The sequence below is a fragment of the Pseudomyrmex gracilis genome, unplaced genomic scaffold (assembly GCF_002006095.1).
Source record: "Pseudomyrmex gracilis isolate BER0280 unplaced genomic scaffold, ASM200609v1 scaffold_229, whole genome shotgun sequence".
Taxonomy (NCBI): Eukaryota; Metazoa; Arthropoda; class Insecta; order Hymenoptera; family Formicidae; genus Pseudomyrmex; species Pseudomyrmex gracilis.
In genome coordinates, this window is record NW_018020813.1 from 123,215 (window position 1) to 141,896 (window position 18,682).

At 44.0% G+C, this 18,682-nt stretch overlaps 1 protein-coding gene across 1 annotated transcript; it reads right to left on the reverse strand.

Annotated features, from left to right (window-relative positions):
• Positions 1-1,655: 1,655 nt before the first annotated feature.
• On the reverse strand, positions 1,656-12,267 carry LOC109858877. The gene is made up of 4 exons (XM_020436557.1): positions 11,513-12,267; positions 9,522-9,709; positions 7,832-8,046; positions 1,656-5,928 (listed from the first exon to the last, which is right to left on the reverse strand). Exons 2-4 carry the CDS (start codon positions 9,625-9,627, stop codon positions 3,520-3,522), a joined length of 2,730 nt encoding a protein of 909 aa, XP_020292146.1. The 5' UTR covers positions 9,628-9,709; positions 11,513-12,267; the 3' UTR covers positions 1,656-3,519.
• Between the last annotated feature and the right edge of the window lie 6,415 nt (positions 12,268-18,682).

The window sequence follows — 18,682 nt, forward strand, 5'->3', positions numbered from 1 at the left end:
GTGTTCTTTTGTCTCTCCGGCGCTACGTACATATCAACTTCTCTCGCGCCGAAAACAAAGCACAATAGAGAAAAAAATCCCATGTGTGTGTTAGCTACATGAAAAACAAATATTTGCGGCTTGTCAAAAGAAAGAACGTGTGCGTTTGAAAAATGTGTAACAAATAGCATAGCCATAATTTTCGGGCTGAAAACCTTCGCCCTTGCGCGCTTTCGTAATAACCGACGCGAACAACGGAGATACGGTTGCGAAAAAAAAAAAGATGATATATACATGAATAAAATTGCGCGTCAACAAAAATTGAACGAGGCAAAAGATTGAGATTGCAGACGTCGGAATTACGAGTGTGTGACGCGCTGAAACGACGACGTGTCGGAGAATAATCGCTGTGTACATTTGTCGTGTCACGGCGATGTTCAAAAACTTGCACTCGGTCCCCCACAATTCGGTTCGCGCTTCAAGCATTAAATGTAAATCACGAGCGTGTAACTCATTTTCTTCTGTAATTTTTTTTTCTTTTATTCCCGGCAAAACGGGATAATTTTCAGCTAGCTTTTCGCTTGAATTGATTTGTCGCGCGTCAAGTTACGCGCCGGCTCGAGAAGTGAAATTTCGAAAAGTGAGGAAGGGAAAGAGGGTAATCGTCAAAAGAACAAGACACTTTTTTTCCTCGGCTCCAAGGACGTTCTTTATTAGTAAAAAATATAGTAATCATGATAACTGTTATTATCGCAATTACATGTCGTAGTAAGATATAATCGTTATACCGGTTGATTAAAGATTAGCTGCGTATTAATGATGCGCGCGCTTTAATATCATCGCATCGATCTTGTGCGTTTTTTGTGTGTCGTGTGATCTCGTGTGTGTGTGTGTGTGTGTGTATGTGTGTGTGTATGTGTGTTGTATCCACTATTGAGATTGTCGCTACACCTACATAAATGCTTCCCTATATACAAACAAACACGATTCTAGAGCGCGCAGCCGGTCCTAGGAATAGGCACCCGGCGGGGCCAAGTTTCCGAGTCTGTTTCTTGCACTAATTATAATGGCCTCTCCCCGAGGAGAGAGAGAGAGAGAGAGAGAGAGACCAGCCAACGAATAAATCGGATTAACAAGGATATCTCTTGTCGCCGCGATATCACGCGAAATCGTTCGCCCCATTGTTGCGCGTTCTCCCTTCACTTTTATCGTATTTATATCATTAATCCTTCTTTTTTTTTTTTGGTTTTAATCCTAGCTTATCGGTTACTTCTAAAAAGCGATCAGTTTCATTAACTTCCACTCCTCTCTCATCCACTTTGCCTCTTATTATATACAAACTGTTTTTGCACTATCGATGATCACATGCATCATAATAGCTGCATATTTAGTAGGCACGCTCATTCGGTGTCATAGAATCCAGACATCTTGCGAATCGGCGAAACCGGATAAGACGTCTTCAATTTTCGTCTTCTCTTCGTCGTTCTCTTTGGTTTTTTTTTCTTTCTTTCTTTCTTTTTGTTTTCTTTTCACGCAAAACACCAAAACACGATTTTATCTCTCAAGTGGATACGATATAATTTATAATATGCTTAGTAGTCGCCGAATCTCAAGATGTTAAAATCGACAAGGCGTGTCACGACCCGTCAGAAGTCACAATTTCTGATCGTGTACTGTTTCATCAATTCCCGTCGTTCCCGCCGTTCTTTCTTCGCATTTTACATCGTCAATTTATAATATTATTCTATTCTGCTCTCTGAGTGACGCGAGTCTTTCTCCCCGAGAATTCACGAAGCAGAACAACTTTGAGCAACCGCTAAAGATTATTATATCTCGAAATTGAAATCTACGACGATCGGTAAACTCACTTGATTTGCATCTGTATGTTTGTTCGAGGAAAAGAAACTGACGAAAGAAAAATGAAAGCGCGCGTTTCAATCGTGCTTTCGCTTTTGTGCTTTCAATTTTCTACAACAATGTACAATATATGTATATTGCCTTTTTTTTTTGTTGTTTGATATAAATAAACTATATAATTAAAATATGTGATATGAGAGAGGTGTAACAAATCAATTGAGATATGTAATATATATTATACAATTATTTTCTATATTCAATTATCCTAAAAATATATAAATTCTTTTGTATAAAAAATAATGGAAAAATTGTTAATTCAAAACTTAATCTAACTTCTCATCCGTGTGCGCAAGATGTCCTCGATTGTTTTCCGACAAACTCGCACAAGGAGCGCATATTGTACAAGTGAAAATAATAAAAAATACACGAGTAGCTTAAGATAAAACGTTCGTTTCGTTACGAAGTTAATTAAACGCAACGTTAAAAATAGCAACAGATTCCCATTGCGGAATGTAAAAAAGATCGATTCCTGTTTGTCTTATCTTATAATGTAGATATATTGACACATCATGTCCGTCTTGTTTCGATAATTCACCTTATTTTTACGCTAATTCTATTTATTCCGTAAATTTGTCTCTGTCTTTCTATGTGGCTAAAAAAATTGTTTTGTCGCTTGCAACATATCCGATCGTCACAAATCTACAATTTTTCTTACGAACGGTCATAGGAACGATCGAGACAAGAAGACTATATATATGTATATGTATATATATATATATGTATGTTTGTGTGAGGTTTCTATGTCTATGGCAGTGTGTAGAGAGAAAATGATGAGATTTGTAATACACAGTGAAACGCGGCAGTGGCAAATTGTGGCGATAGAGTCTCGTTTGCGATTTCGATCGGAAAAATTCATGTGAATTCCATTATTACCATTACGGACCATTAATTAGTTCCGCGAAATGGAAGAAGACTGATGACGCGATGAGATGTTGCGTGGATGCGATCGACGTGTCACGCTAAAACAATACACAATAGGATATTCGCGATAGAATAAAGAAAATTCAACACATTTCTCGCGATTCATATGAACAAACTCACTCGACTCGTTTATTAGATCTGAAAAACGGCTCGCTGATAAAAATCAAAGTTTTTTTTTTTTTTTAAAAAAAGCACTTTTTGCTTTTTTTCTTACCTTGCTAGAGAGAGCTTCGAGATAAAGAGAATGTATTTTGTTTCTTAATCGCGTCTCTCCGCTCGTCCCCAAATAACACAGAAACCTAAGACAGCATCAAACAATTCCGAAGGCTTAATATACAAGCTAGCCTCGGAGATTTAACATTCTTTTCTGGATTATAGCCTTACCTTATGATATAGTCAGAGAAAGAAATGTTTTTAAGTTTTTTTTTTTTCGACTAATCGCGGCTCGCAAAGACGCATCCGAGCGATTGGAACATCACGTGGACGTCTTTCTCACCGCGTTTGTATTCGCGATCGTTTTTCGAGGATTTTCTTATTCACACGCATCTATCGCGCGCGCACAAAAAGTTACGCGTATAAATGAGCGTAAATAAAACAATCTCGATTCCTCGAGAAACGACCGCGAATATTTGACTCTCTAGACTTCTGTGTTCTCCGGGACGCGATCGTGCACGAACTCGCAGAGGATCGATCGCGGCCCCTTTAGTAGGGCACATGTATGTCTCTGGGGCGCGATCGTCTTCTACAGAGCCTGCAAACGGCGATAAAGCACGCCACACCCAGAAGAATAGCCAGACCGATACCCAGGCCGGCGCCGGCCCAACCGGGTCCGGCGAAGCTGCCGCCATTACCGTTAACGGGTCCGCCGCACGTTTCCACCGATTCGTCGTCCGGCTCGTAGAAGGTGCCGTTCAAGATACCCGGCAAGGGTAAACCGCGACTGGGACAATTGACGACACCGTTGCACAACAATCTCGCCGGAATACAACCAGTGTCGCCGGGACACTGGAAACTGCAGTCCTCCAGTTTGCCGGTGTTGAGAGCGCCGGAACTGTCGCGAGGAAGATGATAGAGCTCGGTCCAGGCGATCTTGAAGGCCGCTCTGGCCGGCGCCATCGTCCCGGTAAACTGTATGATCACAGCGGGTGACTCTTCGCTGCCGTCGGCGGCTGCACTTGGCACCTGGTGTTCCGTAGCCGGTGCGATCTGTGCGGCCGATATGATCGGTATCTCCCTGGCGTAACTGACATTCTCGCCGCAGATGCCCAGATACGGTTCGGTGTTGCCGGGTAGGAAGATATCGAGCTTGCCGTCCTCGCAGGAACGCGACGCAAACTTGATCTTGTCGAAGTGCAGATAGAGGTCGCGCTCGCGATTCACCCGCAGCTCCCAGATGCACTTGATCGATCTGGGCGGCGTGACGTATCCCAGCGCTTCGTAATGCGGGAACTCGATCTCGCCGTCGGTGGCGGCTGGCAGAAGCGCCGGTCCGCAAAGAGGACTGTGCGCGAACTCGTAGGTTGCCTCAAAGAGCGGCGCGGGCCACTTGAAGTAGCTCGAGGCGTGAGCGCCATCCACCAGAAGTTTCAGGTCTAATCTGTCGCCTCGAGAAACAACTCTGAGAACAGGCGGACGAGGAGCGGGTGGCGTAGTCGTAGGCGCGGGAGTCCCGTTATTGTTGGACCGACATAGGCAGTGGCTCTTGATGCCGTCAGGACTGGGTTCTCGTACAATCACCCGGTCTACACGACTTTCTCGGCAATGGCCGCATTGGGTGTACGGATGCTCCTTGAAATTAATGGACTCTATCACGAGGATAACTCGCGCGTATAACCGCTTGTCCGTGACGAAACTGTAGGTGCAGGAGAGATCGGCGGGCGGATCGCCCGGTCTTTTGTAAACCAGAGTGTTGAGAGGCGAGCGTAATTTGCCGGACCGCGTCTTCCACGAGACGAAGGTCTCGTCGCACTCGGTGCCGGGCACGGGTTCGCCGAATCTCGTCGCGTTGAAAAAGTCGTAATGAGCCCAGTAATACAACGAGCTGCCGGAGTAGCTCCCGGTCTTGCTCTCGAATCGTACGAATAGTGCGTTCGACGTCGACACGAAGTCGTGTTTCTCCATCGGCTTGCTGAACGTGTCGCAGAAGGTCTTGATGATTCGGGCGTCGTCCGGCCAGTCGGCGTCGTAGAGCGTCAGACTCTCGCCGCAATCGCCGTCGTACGGCTGTATCGGCGACTCGATGCGGTTAACTCGAAAACTGGGGAAGTAGAGACGCGCGATCTCCCCGGCTCGGCCGCGCAGCAGGTAAGTGCAGCTGGTATGCGGCGGATACCAGTGCGCCACCGACAAGAAAATGCCCTCGTTGCCGTTGACGAGAGACTCGCTGTTCAGCAGCCAATCGCAGCTGCCGTTTTTCACGCCGGCGGTCTCCACGTGACCCGGCCAATTGCCCACGTTGAAGTGAAAACCGGTGTTGAGCAACGGACCAGCCGGCGACGATACAAATTCGACGTACAGATCTTCACTGGTGCCGATGATGCTGTACGGAAATTTGCCCATACCGCAGAACGTGCCTATCACGGGGCTGCTCTCGTTTTTGCCGTCGTAGACGCGTATGTAGTCGTACGGGCAGTGCTCGGAACCGGAACTGATCGGACGCATCGGGCACGTCATGATGTTCTCGCATCGCTGGCCGTCAATATTGAACTCCTCGTTTTCGATGTAGAGCTTGATGAAGGGCAGCCGAGTGTTCAGACGGTATTTGCAGTGCAACGCGCGCGGATAAATACCGGGATACGCCGGGCTCTGCACGTAGCATGTTTGCAAGCGGCAGTCCTTGAACACGCGCTCGCAGTAGCTACCGGGCACGATCTCGCCCCGGCGATTTGGATAAAGCTCCGGATGCTGACCGTATCTGAGATAGACCTCGTATTGCTGCTCGGCGCGCGAATCGAAGCTGAAATACGTCTGATCGGTGAAGTTGTCCGCGTGAAAAATCACTCGCACAAAACTGGTCTCGCTGATGAAGGTCTGCGGCTGCTCGGACTCGCCGCAATAAACGCCCGGGTCCTTGCGATTGCTCACCTCGGTCTTCGTGTTGCCGTCTATAATCTGAAACAGTTGTGTGAAACGCGCGGGTGTACAACGCTTCGGCACGATCAATGAATACGGGGGACATTTATACGACCGAGATATTTCGGGGCGGCTTTTATTCCAAGTATAAAATGGCCATTGTTCCAGTTAAAGAGAAAACTTTTTCACGTAAACAGATAACCGCGAATAACTGTCTCTCAATGTTCCGAAAATATGTTCAATAAATGTAATTACATGCAGCATTAGGTTTTTTATTGAACATATTGCGTGATTTTGTCCGAAAGATAATACACAATTGTGTACACAATTGTTACATGGCTTCGAGAAACAAATAACGCACTTCTGAAAAAAAAAAAAAAAAAAACCAAACTTGAGGAAATTAAGAGCTTGACGGAGATTTGACACAAACAATCATATCGCTATGATGTGCGCGATATCGGAAAATAGTAGGATCTGTAAATTTATACAGCGATATAGGAATTTGTACGAGAAGCTGGCTATTCAAACGGAAGATAATCATTCTACAAAGATCCCGCTGTTCCGCGTCTCGCAATCCGATGCAAAGGAAAACGTATCCGAAGTTCTTCTATTGACTTTCCCTTTTTTTTGCACCGGTATAAATTTGAAAGTCGTGAGGAAAACGGAGGAAAAATACAGAGGAGAATAGAGATATACATATATATATCTCTCTCTCTTTCTCGAAAAACGGAGAGAAAGATAGAAAGGGAGAGATAAAGAGAGAGAGAGAGAGAGAGAGAGAGAGCGAGAGAGCGAGAAAGCAGAAGAGAGAGGTTTACAGCGTCACAAAGATCAATACCTGATACCGAAGTAACTGAGAGAGGTGGCAGCTGGACGAGTGCGCCCGCGCGCGCGCTTGAAAGAGGCAGGTGGAGTGAAACGGAGGAAGGAGGAAGAGGGATGGTGAGAAATCACTTATCGCATTCGCCTTTATACGGGATGCTCTAATTCGCGACACTGATACGGCTGCGCTCGTGCTGCTTCTCAAACCAGCACCGCCGGCATGAAACCAAATCTGAAAGCTCATCCTTGGATCATTCGCAATAGTATTAACAAGAAAGATATAAAGAGAGAAAGAGCCCTCTCAACTCTTACCTTTGCAAATTATCTCGTCGATGTTCGCGAAAGAACGTTACGTTCTTGTATAGTTTGAAATGCTCGCAAACCGGAATGATTAAATCTTTTTGTTTTTCTACGCGTTTTACGTGCATATCAATTAATTCGCTCAAAATCGGTTGTGTTGTCAAAACACACAGAAAAAATCTCGTCTCTTGACACTTTGTTGTTAAACATATATGATAATAATAATAATAATGATAAAAATAAAAATAATAATAATAGACTCTGTTCGCACATGCCATTGCACGCGATTGAACAGCCAAGCAAGTCCGGTAATAATATATCAGGCGCAATTTTTCGCGCAACTTTACATACACGTATACTTTTCTCGACGACGCACGCAACTTCGAAATGCATTTCCGTCGCGTTATATACATACATATAACGCGTATCCGCGTGCATTGGCCCGCAACGCGCGATTCAATGAAGCACGAGAGCATCATCCGCAACGGCATCCCTCTGTCTCGTTTTCCTCTCTCATTTCCCCTTTCTCCCTCTTTTCCCCCGTGTCGATAACCGAACTCGAAAGAATAATCAAGGAACGCTATTGTCGAATCGAAATTAAATTCCAGCATCGAGCTAATTGACCGAATTCTCTTCTATTCAATTAATAGGAGCGAGAAGGGAGAGAGATTCGACGAGACAAATCCCGGACTGTGCCATTTGCGAGGACGCGAGATGATGCAATTCTCTGAAATTAGAATTGGTATCTCCCTCGCATCTCGTCTTCGCGTCGTCGTTTGTAAAGTCGCTCAAACCGAGTTTTACAAAGTAAATTTCTCACCTGCAAATAACCGCCGCTGCAGGTTGTGGCGTTCTCCAACACCCCGACTTTGAACTTCTTGAAACGCACCCGCAGAATCCAGTCCCGGGGAGTCCCGCGGAAGGCACGGAAGCGGTACCAACACGAGAGGGGCTTACCCTTATTCGACTGGGTCACCGCCGGGCTCGATACATCCTCGTAAATGTCCACTGTTTTGTTGCAGTGGCCTCGGTCCGCTGAAATAGAGACGGTTAAATCGAAACAAGAAAGGAGAAGTGCGGAGGCACTACTCGAGAGCGCCTTCTTCTTACGACATTCACGCCGAAATTTAACCCCCCCCAAAAAAACCTAAACAATAAGTAATGTGTCGCGCAGTTCTGATTAGTAACAAGAAAATGTTGTTATTAACAAACAATAATAAGAAATAATCCAGTATGTAGAGAGAAAATACGGATGGAAAAAATGAAAATGTTTAAGAAAAAAATTGTACAACAAAAGAGAAAAAAAGAATGACAAGAAAATTATAAAATTAACGAGAAAAAAATTACATAAAATGATCTCAACTTTATGAAAAAAAATTCAAATTCTAATGTAAATCGAGCAACGACTCTTTACGACGAGTTTTTAAGTCGTTCGAAAAGTCTACTATTTGTACGTTGCGAACATCTCGGGAATGTGCGTGGAACGTTCTGCATGTTACGCCGCATTAGAACAACGGTATTCTTCAGTGACCTTATTGGGCGGTGGAAGGAGCAATAAAGAGACGGTAACACGACGTGAACGGAAAAGCAGGTATGTGTAACGTAAAAAGAGGGACAGCAGCGAAGAGGGTAAGGAACGACGACAACACGCGACAACACAAGTTTCGGCCGTGTAATCGATATTCTCGACCCGCTTGCTATAGATGCTTCTTATAAAGCGGCAACCCGAGTGTTATATAGCTGGCGACCGTCTCTCGCGCGTTCTCGTAAATCACCTTTCCACAAGACTATCAACCTCTCCCGACTAGGCGAGCGCTCGCGCGCGCCTATACTCGAGGCCGAGTAAATCTCTCTGATGGTTAAAGATTCGAAGCTCGCGCACGTCTCGGTTGCCGATAATTCGACTTGTTAACCGCGTAAAAGAAGACCCTCAATAATTGCTGGCGAATAAGTGGCTCCCGTTAAGATGAATCTTCATTAAACCGCGCGTCATCAGACTCGACTGGTGGCGTAGTGCTCGCGCGCGCCGAGGGTGGAATTTTATCTGCTGGATTTAAATTATAAAATATTGGAAAAGCAGTATATAACTGACGTATATACATACATAATATATATATCTGCACATAATTAAATGTTCGGTACTACGGATACGTATTAAAACGTATAATCACTCAAAGTAATCGCGATTATATTTTACCTTCCTCTCCAGCTTGAATTAATTTCAACTCGCACATATATACATTTTCCAACGATAAGTTCTTTTACGGAAATTGTTAAAATAGATAACGGCTTATCCTCGGCGACGGGGATATAGCGAAATCGTTAAGAGCGCTGGAAATGATCGGCGCGCGGTGTCGGATTTCGCTCGCCGCGAATAAATATAGAGAGATCGTTCTCGCGTGTCGCGCCGGTCTGGAAATTCGAACTCCGTCGGAATTCTATATCTATATATATATATATATATATATGTACACCCTCATCTCGCACACAAACCTTGGGATTAGGCTTACCTCTGCGAATGGCAGCGGGACTGGGGGTGGCCAGTAGCAGAAGGAATATGGCGAAAAATCCCCAGCCCCAGCTACCGAAGAGTACCGACACGAGCGTTCGAGGCATTCCCGGGATAAGTGCCGAGGCTGTCAAAATACCTCCGCTTTTTCTCCTCTTATCTCCATTTGCCTCTCCCGCCGAATATTACCTATGTACATACGCAAATACAAAATAAAAACGTCATTCGTATGATAACGCCACTCGCTCGATCATTCTGTGTATCTTTTCCATATATATTGGAAATATATCGATCATGGTAACACTCATAAAAAAATGTTTCCTCGTCGATCTGTGTATACTGTGATATTTTTTGACACAGAATGCATTATTTCTCTCTTTATATCACGCATCAAGACGTATAATGTGTGTGTGTGTGTGCCGAAAAAAAATAAAAGCAAATATCAATAATAACAATATCTTTTTATTTTAAAGACCCAATTAAACGCAAGATGTAAACATATAGAAATTTTTAAAGATATACATAAATACATCAATGTTTAAACTCTTCCGCAAAAATTTGCCAGGTTACTGAGAATAAGTGAAATAAAAATTAACTCGAGATAGCGGAACATCTAATTCTCTCTCTCTCTCTGTCTCTCGTTTCGCGCGATTATACTATTCTCCGCTCAAGAGCGATATCTCCATAACACGAGATGCTTGATGGAACACGGGCGGCAAGTACGAGTGCATCGCGTTATCGCTTCCCCAAAGGACAATAAGGGACACCGCACGGTTTACCAGATGGGTCGAGCATACGCCGGAAGGGCCTCGTTCGTACATGCACATTGAGAGGAGGCAAGGGTGATAATTGGTTAAATCCGCGCGTTGACTCCGACTATCGGCAACAGTACTTCACTCCTCCCGGAATTTTCTCTCTCTCTTTCCGCCTTGACCTCCCTTTTCATTCAACACCGCCCGTTTTTACGCTCCTCGCGTTCTCGCGATCGTGTTCGTTCATTGTCCTCGTCTCTTGGGGATTCAATACTTGTTGTTTTTTCTTTTAAAGTGCAACGTATATATATATATATATATTTCTCGCCAATTCAGATCGTTTAAACATGAATAAATCTGCAATTTGTAGATCGTCAACGGGGAAACGAGATTATTTGAACGCCGCGAAATTCCGGATTTACGTCCGAGATAATTGAAACGGCCAAGGTCGCGAGAGAACGTTGCGATTTTTCGATGATTTTCCGAATGATGTTTTTCAAACTCTTTTCACGTTTGTTCGGATGTCGATGTGTTTGTTGAATTTTGCGGATTCCGGGTGCGTTCACTCGATCGAATAAAAAGGCGGACGCGTGCCGAAAATGTCGAATGAATTGCGTTCAGTGCGGTTAGCGCATCAGCAATTTAGATCACTCGTTGATTACGCGCGTGCATACGGGATGTGCGTCTCTCTAACGGGAGAGACGGAGAATTTTGCGGCGAAAACAAGCAAAGCGGCATCGAAAGAGAGAGAAAGAGAGAAAAAAAAGAGAAAGTAACAGGACGATTTCACAGAATCACCGGGCGATGTTTTTCCAATTTGTCTGTATACTCCGCCGACTAACTCTGATTATTTCGTATTACCGTTCCCCTTCGACGACGGTAATACGAAAAAACGCGGTTTGATGCGCGAATCGCGTGTACAACGGAGAAGAATCGTATATTTGCGATTCCCGAACGATTTGTTCGCGATTGAGTCAACAGTTTTGAGTTCAATAAAAGAATATTCCCGACGATCTTTTCTTTTTTTTTTTCATATAGCGCGCGGTATATTTGCCATTGATTTGAAAAATTAATTATTTGACAGATGCGATCGTTGATGCGTCGCATAAATAAATCGCTTTGCGCCAAGTTGGAGGTTACATTAAAAACAAAAAAACGTTCCTCGCTGATAAAATCGAAACAACGAAAATAGAAAAGTGAGAGTTTATTATCTTTGACGATATACACAACACGCACGTACCTTTACCACAACATAATCTCGCGCTCCTTACAAATTTCTACGACGGGTTTCTCCGACAATCCGCGGAGAATTGGAGGAGAGTCCTCGTTGCCGATCACACCGAAATCACCGACTTGTTATCCTCCATACGTATCTCCTCGAGTATGCCATCCTCTCTCTCTCTCATTTCAGGTCAGGTGCGGAGAACCCTCGGCATAGATCGTTGTTTTGCCGCAAAGCGAATCTTCCGGATCTTACATCGTTGTCATTGTCCTCGACATATCGACCACGTCGCCTGGCACAGTTTCTTCCGCCTCTTGGAGTCGCGCACTGACGCACATCAGAAGATCCGAAGGATCTGGTCGGGAGGATGCCCGGCTCGGGGGAATTGATTCTCATGAACCGCTCATCAGCGTGGTGGTGCGGTTGTTTTCGGTTCGTGCACTTTCGCCGCCGCCGCCGCCGCTGCTGCTGATAGCAGCGCGTAGATCATCAGCGCATCATAACGCGAAGCGTGAAACTGCGTGACTCCGGGGGAGTAAAAACGAAGAGACAGCGAGCGAGGACGAAAATCACGACCCGGGGATGAAAGAGAAACGGAGAGGAGAAAGAGAGGAGAAAGAAAGAGAGAGAGAGAAAAAGAGAGATAGATAGAAATAGAGAAAGATAGATAGAGAGAGAGAGAGAGAGAGAGAGAGACGAGGGCGAGAACAAGACGAAAAAGCACCACCGCTCTCCGCCAGTTAGAAAGCCAGGCTGCGAGTCGACTGCTGGCACGAAAACTCGGAACGTGGCTGGCTTAACGTACGCCGTCCGCCGATCGGAGCTGCGGCGGGTCGAAGCTTGCGCAAGCTCTCTAGCGTTCTCTTTCTTGCTGTCTTTCTCCCACGACGTCGGCATAGTGGAACGCTCGTTTCTCCCTGATCCCTCTACCCCCGTTTAGCTCTCTCCCGCGTTCTCTCCTTCCGTTTACGATGACTTTCATTGAACTGCTCGCTCTCCCCTGATCTCCTGCTTTCTCCTCCCCCCTCTTTCTCCTTCCCCTTTCTATTCCCTGTTAAAACACCCTGCGATGACCTATTGCACCTATTGCCGCTGCCCCGCGTCCTTCTGCCTCGAGGCTTATTCTGTTGTCGCCTTGTTTTTTATTTATTTATTTTTTACTTTTTTTTTTTTTTTTACCTTATCACGCGCGCGGCTCCCGTCCTTCTCCCTTCGGGCGAGCAATCGATATATAGGCATGTTAACGCGTGTGGCATGCTTATCGCGCGAATTTAGCGCTTCCGCTCCGTGAACACGCATGCAAACAGCCCCTATTAAAAATAAAAGCTACGACGCTGCGACGCGTCGCAATTCACACCTGACGTATCGATTCACGGCTGAGTTTTAATGTTTCACCCCGTGCGAGGGGTTCCCCATATATATATATATATATATGCCTCCGAGTTTCAGCTGTGTACATGTATACAATCGTTTACCCCCCATTCCGTGTGTATGTGTGTTATATACATACGTGTGTGTAACGTCGGCGGTATCAATTTTTCGGACTGTAGACACGACGAACGACATCAATCCGTCCGCCGATGTGACAAAACTGTGACATCGACGAGACTCCGAGTCTCGACGAAAATCATCACGTGAACGACTCGCCGAAATCCACCTCACGCGCAGAGAACGGTACGTTATACACGTTCGAACACGCTCGAAGAGGGCAGCTTCGATCGGCAGCTTTGCTCGCCCGTCGTTTCTATATCTATTAATCAATGTCGAAATATTTACACCTACTCAACCACCCCCCGAGGCAGCTGCCATAACTTAAATTGTATTTATGATCCCGGACGTTAAAGCCTAAGAGCGGCAGAGGATCGCGATGGTCCTCCGAGAGAGAGTTTGCCAACGCGGTGGAATAATTCGACCGATATTGTTGAGTCAGTGCGGCGAACCCGGGATTAAATCGAATCGCGCGTTGTTACTGCATCTAGTTTATAACATAATGAGCGGCAGGTGTGGGTAAGGAAAGATAATTAAGATCCCGCGTCCGGATGTATAACGCACGAAAAACTGATTACGCGCTCGCCCTCCGGTCGCTCCGGCGGAAGTAAAAGGGAACAATAAACTCGACGATAATCTGTCCGAAAACCACCGAGAAAGGGTCTCTCAACGTGCGGCGAACTATAGAACACCGGTCGTCCGTTATTACCGGCTTAATAAAGAGACCGATAATTAATCCTTTTAGATAAATAACTCGCCGATATACATGGAGATAATTACACAGGCAGTCTGAATGACTCCCTCGCTGATCCGTCGCTTTTGTTCGTCGTCGCAAAGAACAAAACAAAAATGTTCAATTGTATTCGCACGTTCGAATTGTTCGTGATTCCCTGGGTGAATCGATCCCGAGCGAATACAATCGTCGTGAAAAGATGCGCGAAAGATTTTGTCGTCAAATTAGACGAACGACGGATTTTGCCGATTAAGGAAATTTCAACTTTCGAGGCGAGGGGAACTACGAAACAATTACGGATCAATTTGTTGCGGGGACGAGTAACAGACGCTTCTCGTCGTATGTCTGCCGCAAACCGGCTGTATAATTAAGGACCCGATGCCGCCTCCCGGTGTCGGCGTCTCGTCCGTACACACGCAGCGAGCGAGAGACGCGACGAGGGGGCGGGCGCATCATTTACAGGCTGATTAATTGCGTATATCAACCGCCGGGCCCGCGATCACATCCACAGCCGCAATCCAGAAGAAGACGAACGAGAGAGAGAGAGAGAGAGAGAGTAGCTGAGATGTGTGCGGGATCTAATATCTTAGACGGTTCGGATCTGTAATTACATACATCCGCGGCACGTAAACGGCGAAAGATTTTTCGAACGTCGCGACCGGGGTTTGAATGTAAAAAAAGAAGAAGAATTTTTTTTCCGGAAATCACATCCATGGCGTCTCGATATCGCGATAACGCGAATTTCTCGTTAAATTTTGACGGCAACAAGCAAAATTTCGCTCTTCGGGAATTTGCTCGCTGGAATTTAACGTCGAATTAACGAGCGGCGAACGTAGGCTGTGAATGTGGCCGATTCGGGAAACTATATACACGGCTATGGATAAAATACAACCTTTTGCTAAATAGAGATATCATTTTGGCGGATTTCGTTTTCATTATTTATCTGTTTTCCCCCCTGCTGTTCTCCGCGTGTATCGAGCTTAACGAGCTTATCGGGCCGCGCAAAAACCCGATAGCAAATCTCAGATATACGCTATCGCATAAAAGATGAATTATTTCCGAAATATATACACGCGGTATATAAACAACGCCGCGTTGTTACCGATGCTTCGTTTCAGCTTACAGAGTGTGCCAAATATTCAACTCGCATCTCCGCAAAGTTTGATATCAATTTGAGTTGTTTGTTTTTCTCAATACAAAAATATCAAAAATTAACGCTCGAAAATAGAAGATGTATGTGTGTATAAACTGTTGTAAAAAGTTTATTTATCATTTTTAGTTTGCGTTGCTCATAGATAAGATAAATAATTCCGTATCTCTCTCTCTCGAGCTGTTCCCAAGACAGGAAGACGCTGAAAATTAAGCAAAGCTAGATACACAAAAAAGTATACATTATATGCTCTCTCTCTCTCTCTCTTTCTCTTCTCTATACATAAAGTATGTTTATTAAATTAAAACAATGTACACCTCAAGGCGTCTATTAAAAGCTCCCGACGAGATCGGATCGATCGGATTTCTCGTTCGAACTAACGCGCGTCTGAACGCGCGTCCTCCGAAGCATCTCGCGAACGGCACAGTGGAGAGATGCTGTCCGAGATATTAATTAGCACAGAGAGAGAGAGAGAGAGAGAGATACAGAGCCGGAGTGTGCACACGGGAGCGCGCGCGATACATATCTAACCCTGGGCCGGCGCCGTCCATCTGGCTACACATGAAAAGCCATGCCTAACCCACTGCCGACGACGAGGGAAGGTCTCAGGCAAGCGCGATATATTGATTATGTCGTGGTGCGAGAGAGACAGAGAAAGAAGAGAGAGAGAGAGAGAGAGAGAGAGAGAGAGAGAGAGAGAGCGAAAGCGGAGAGCACAGAGGAGAAGAGAGAGTAATGCCGGAGTAAACCAGAGTAACGCGGAACGCGCCAAGCACGCTCGAGAGTAGAACGGCAGAATTCGTCGAGGTGCGCCGGGGCATACGCCGAAATATGCGAATATATCACCCTCTCTCTCTCTCCCTTCCTTTCCCCACTTCTTATCGATCGCGCGTAATCGCGCAACAACGGCCCGTTGGTTTTTTTTTTGTTTTTGTTTTACACGTCCGACGGAACTTCGGAAATCTGCGGTCTAATTCTGATTCGAATTAAATTTAAATTAAATTTACAAATTTAGTTTTAAAAATCGATCGCGCGAGAAATTGTCAATCGCGATTCTGGTTGCGAATTGAGAGCACGAGCGTGAACAACCGCGTAATCGGTCAAGCGTCTCGCGTGCGGCGTGTGTCTATACTTCACCAGAGCCGGATAAAGCTTCTTACGGTCCATCGTCGACGGGGTTTCGGGCCGCGCGAACAGGCGAACGGACAGGCTTGTTTGCGGGGAACATGCTTGTGTTCCCTGGTTAGGTTCGATAATCAGGATGCGGGTAATCAGCCGTCTGCGCGAAGTGCGCGAATTGATCCTCGCTCTTCCATTGGCCACATGTGCACCGGATTACATCCTTGTCTCAACAAATCTAATAAGATAATAATAGTTTTTACTTAAGTTAGCAATTTTGATTTATTTTTTATTTAGCATTTATTGCGTCGCGTATCTCACGCACTTGTTTTTTTTATTTCGAACGAAACAAAATTTATTCTATAATTATTATTTATTTTTTTTTTATATTTTTTATTTTTTTATTTTTATTAGTAATATCGTTTGAAAAATTCCGAGGTAACGGAAAACTCTTTGTTTGTAAGAACGGAGTTATATATTTTATCAAACGATATTGTTTGTTGAAATGATATTATATCATTTGTTCGTTAAGATGCCGAGCTATCCTCGACCTGGATGACGGCATAATCTCGTTGAAAATGGGTAATAGCGGCCGATGGTTCTTCCGAGGCGTGTAATTGCATTAAGCATCTATCTAATCGCAGTGCGACGGTGTGTATCTCTATCCGGAGAACGGGTTTACGTGCGACAAACCAACCCTCACGAACCTGCAGCCTCGGCGGTAAGAAGGGTTTGTGGAAGAAAAGCACGATGGAAAGAGAGAGAGAGAGAGAGAGAGACCCGCGGTGCATTGGGTATAATAAATTTCCACTATCGCGAGTTTGCCAACTAATCGGCCGCCTTTACCATTTAATTAAGGCTGCCCGCCCGGCTCATCTATTGTCCGTGTCGCGTCAGCTCGGCTCAGTGCGCGTGCTTAATTGCCAGAGATCCCGCTGAAAATCAAGAGAAATCCTTTTCCGCGCGAGCTCATCATCGCCGCGACTTTTTTCACCGACAAAAAGTAGAGGGGAAACACCTAACTCCGCGGAAAATTATACTTGGGTCGATTACCTTTGTATTGTTTTTTTTTTTGTTTCACCGTTCCAAATTGTGAACGTGGAACTTTCTCTTTTCATTCTCCAGTAAAAAAAGAGGAAGAAAAAAGGAAATATCTTGATTAGAGAACTGCTCTTTTAAGGAATGATCAATTAAACAAAAAGTATACATGTAATATTTAACTGTAAAAAATATTCAAAAAAGAAAGTGAGAGAGAAAAAATGTTAAATATGTTACAATAAAATCAAACGTATACGCGCGCACGTAATCAGATTTGCCGCGGAAACATGATGCGTCGATCGACGTAGAGATCTCGAAAGAATGCTACTATCGACATGTATGTTTTTGTATTGTATCGATATAACCGTTCCATTCGTTTTATTGATCGTCTTTGCACTCTTTGTTTCTTTTCCGTTTTCTTATCAATATGAATATCAGAGAGATATAGAAGCCATCACACACAAAATCGCATAGCTGCATAGCGTGAGACTATTTGGACCAATAAGCATCCAGCATAAAGTCGCCATAGTGATTTGCATAAAACTATGCCAGATGCTGTGGTTTAAATGGTCTTATGTCATGTATATGCAGCTATGCGATTTTGTGTGTGTGAGGCCGCTGCGTACAATAGAGAAAATATTAGACATAGAAATAAATATTAAATATTAGGAAAAAGAATTTAAAATAATGTCACACTAAACAAGAAGAATACGAATAGATTAATTATTTCAAATTCTTATTTTTTAATTTATGATGCATGAATTTATTCTATTTTCTTGTTTTGTAAGGGAATTATTTAAATTTTTTATTTCTAATATTTAATATTTATTTCTAATATTTTGTCTATTGTGCGCAGGGCTCTGATAGCTCTAATAAGTAGATTGTCATGACGGCGTTTGGTTGCCGCCATATTAAGATAATTCCCGTGCGACAGTCCTATTCAAAAGTTAATCTAGTGTCAGTACAAAAAATTATAAGCTTAACGATACTGCACTGGTTTTTTACGTTTATATTGCTCGTATGACAACAAGCAAGAACTTGTTTTTATTAAACAAATAGAGAAAATCGGGCGATGCGTCCAAACTTTTGACCGATACTGTACGTTCAAAACACACACAAGAAAAATGTATAACTATATATAACCATGTATTGAAAACGGTAAAAACTACAATTTTTTCAAATAGTTGTAAAATGTTTTTCTATAATATAGTTGTTTATTGTAAAAATTTATAGAGTCGTTTTGAAATTAAAAACAAAAATAGACTGTTTGGATGTATTCGGTACAGGGAATGTATGTTAATAACGCCTACTTTGGTTGTGTGTGTGTGTGTGTGTGAATATATCGCTTCACAATCGGTCAATTTCTTTGAAATTGCGACAATAATTGTAAATCATTATTGTTAACATTCTATTTAAGTTTTATTAAATTCTACAGAAAAGTGGTTTGGTTGGTCTGGTGCTCTTTTGGCTCAGTGGACCTATAAAGCTAGTCCAAACGCCATTCTATGTCTTTTTGATAACAGGTTTAAAACCGTGGATTGGGTTCCTGACGCCAAGCCACGGAGTTGTATATTTGTTTAAATTAAAGATAATAATAAAAAAAGTGGTGTAAAACACCAACAATTGTCCAAAAATATTCACAGCGTAACTATGCACATCC

What these genes read in the sequence shown, in the direction of transcription:
- LOC109858877 (XM_020436557.1), bottom strand. Translation starts at nt 9,627, where the DNA reads ATGCCTCGAACGCTCGTGTCGGTACTCTTCGGTAGCTGGGGCTGGGGA. An exon ending in TCCCGCTGCCATTCGCAGAG is followed by an intron (nt 8,047 to 9,521) that starts GTAAGCCTAATC and finishes TCTCTATTTCAG; the next exon opens with CGGACCGAGGCCACTGCAAC. An exon ending in GCAGCGGCGGTTATTTGCAG is followed by an intron (nt 5,929 to 7,831) that starts GTGAGAAATTTA and finishes CAACTGTTTCAG; the next exon opens with ATTATAGACGGCAACACGAA.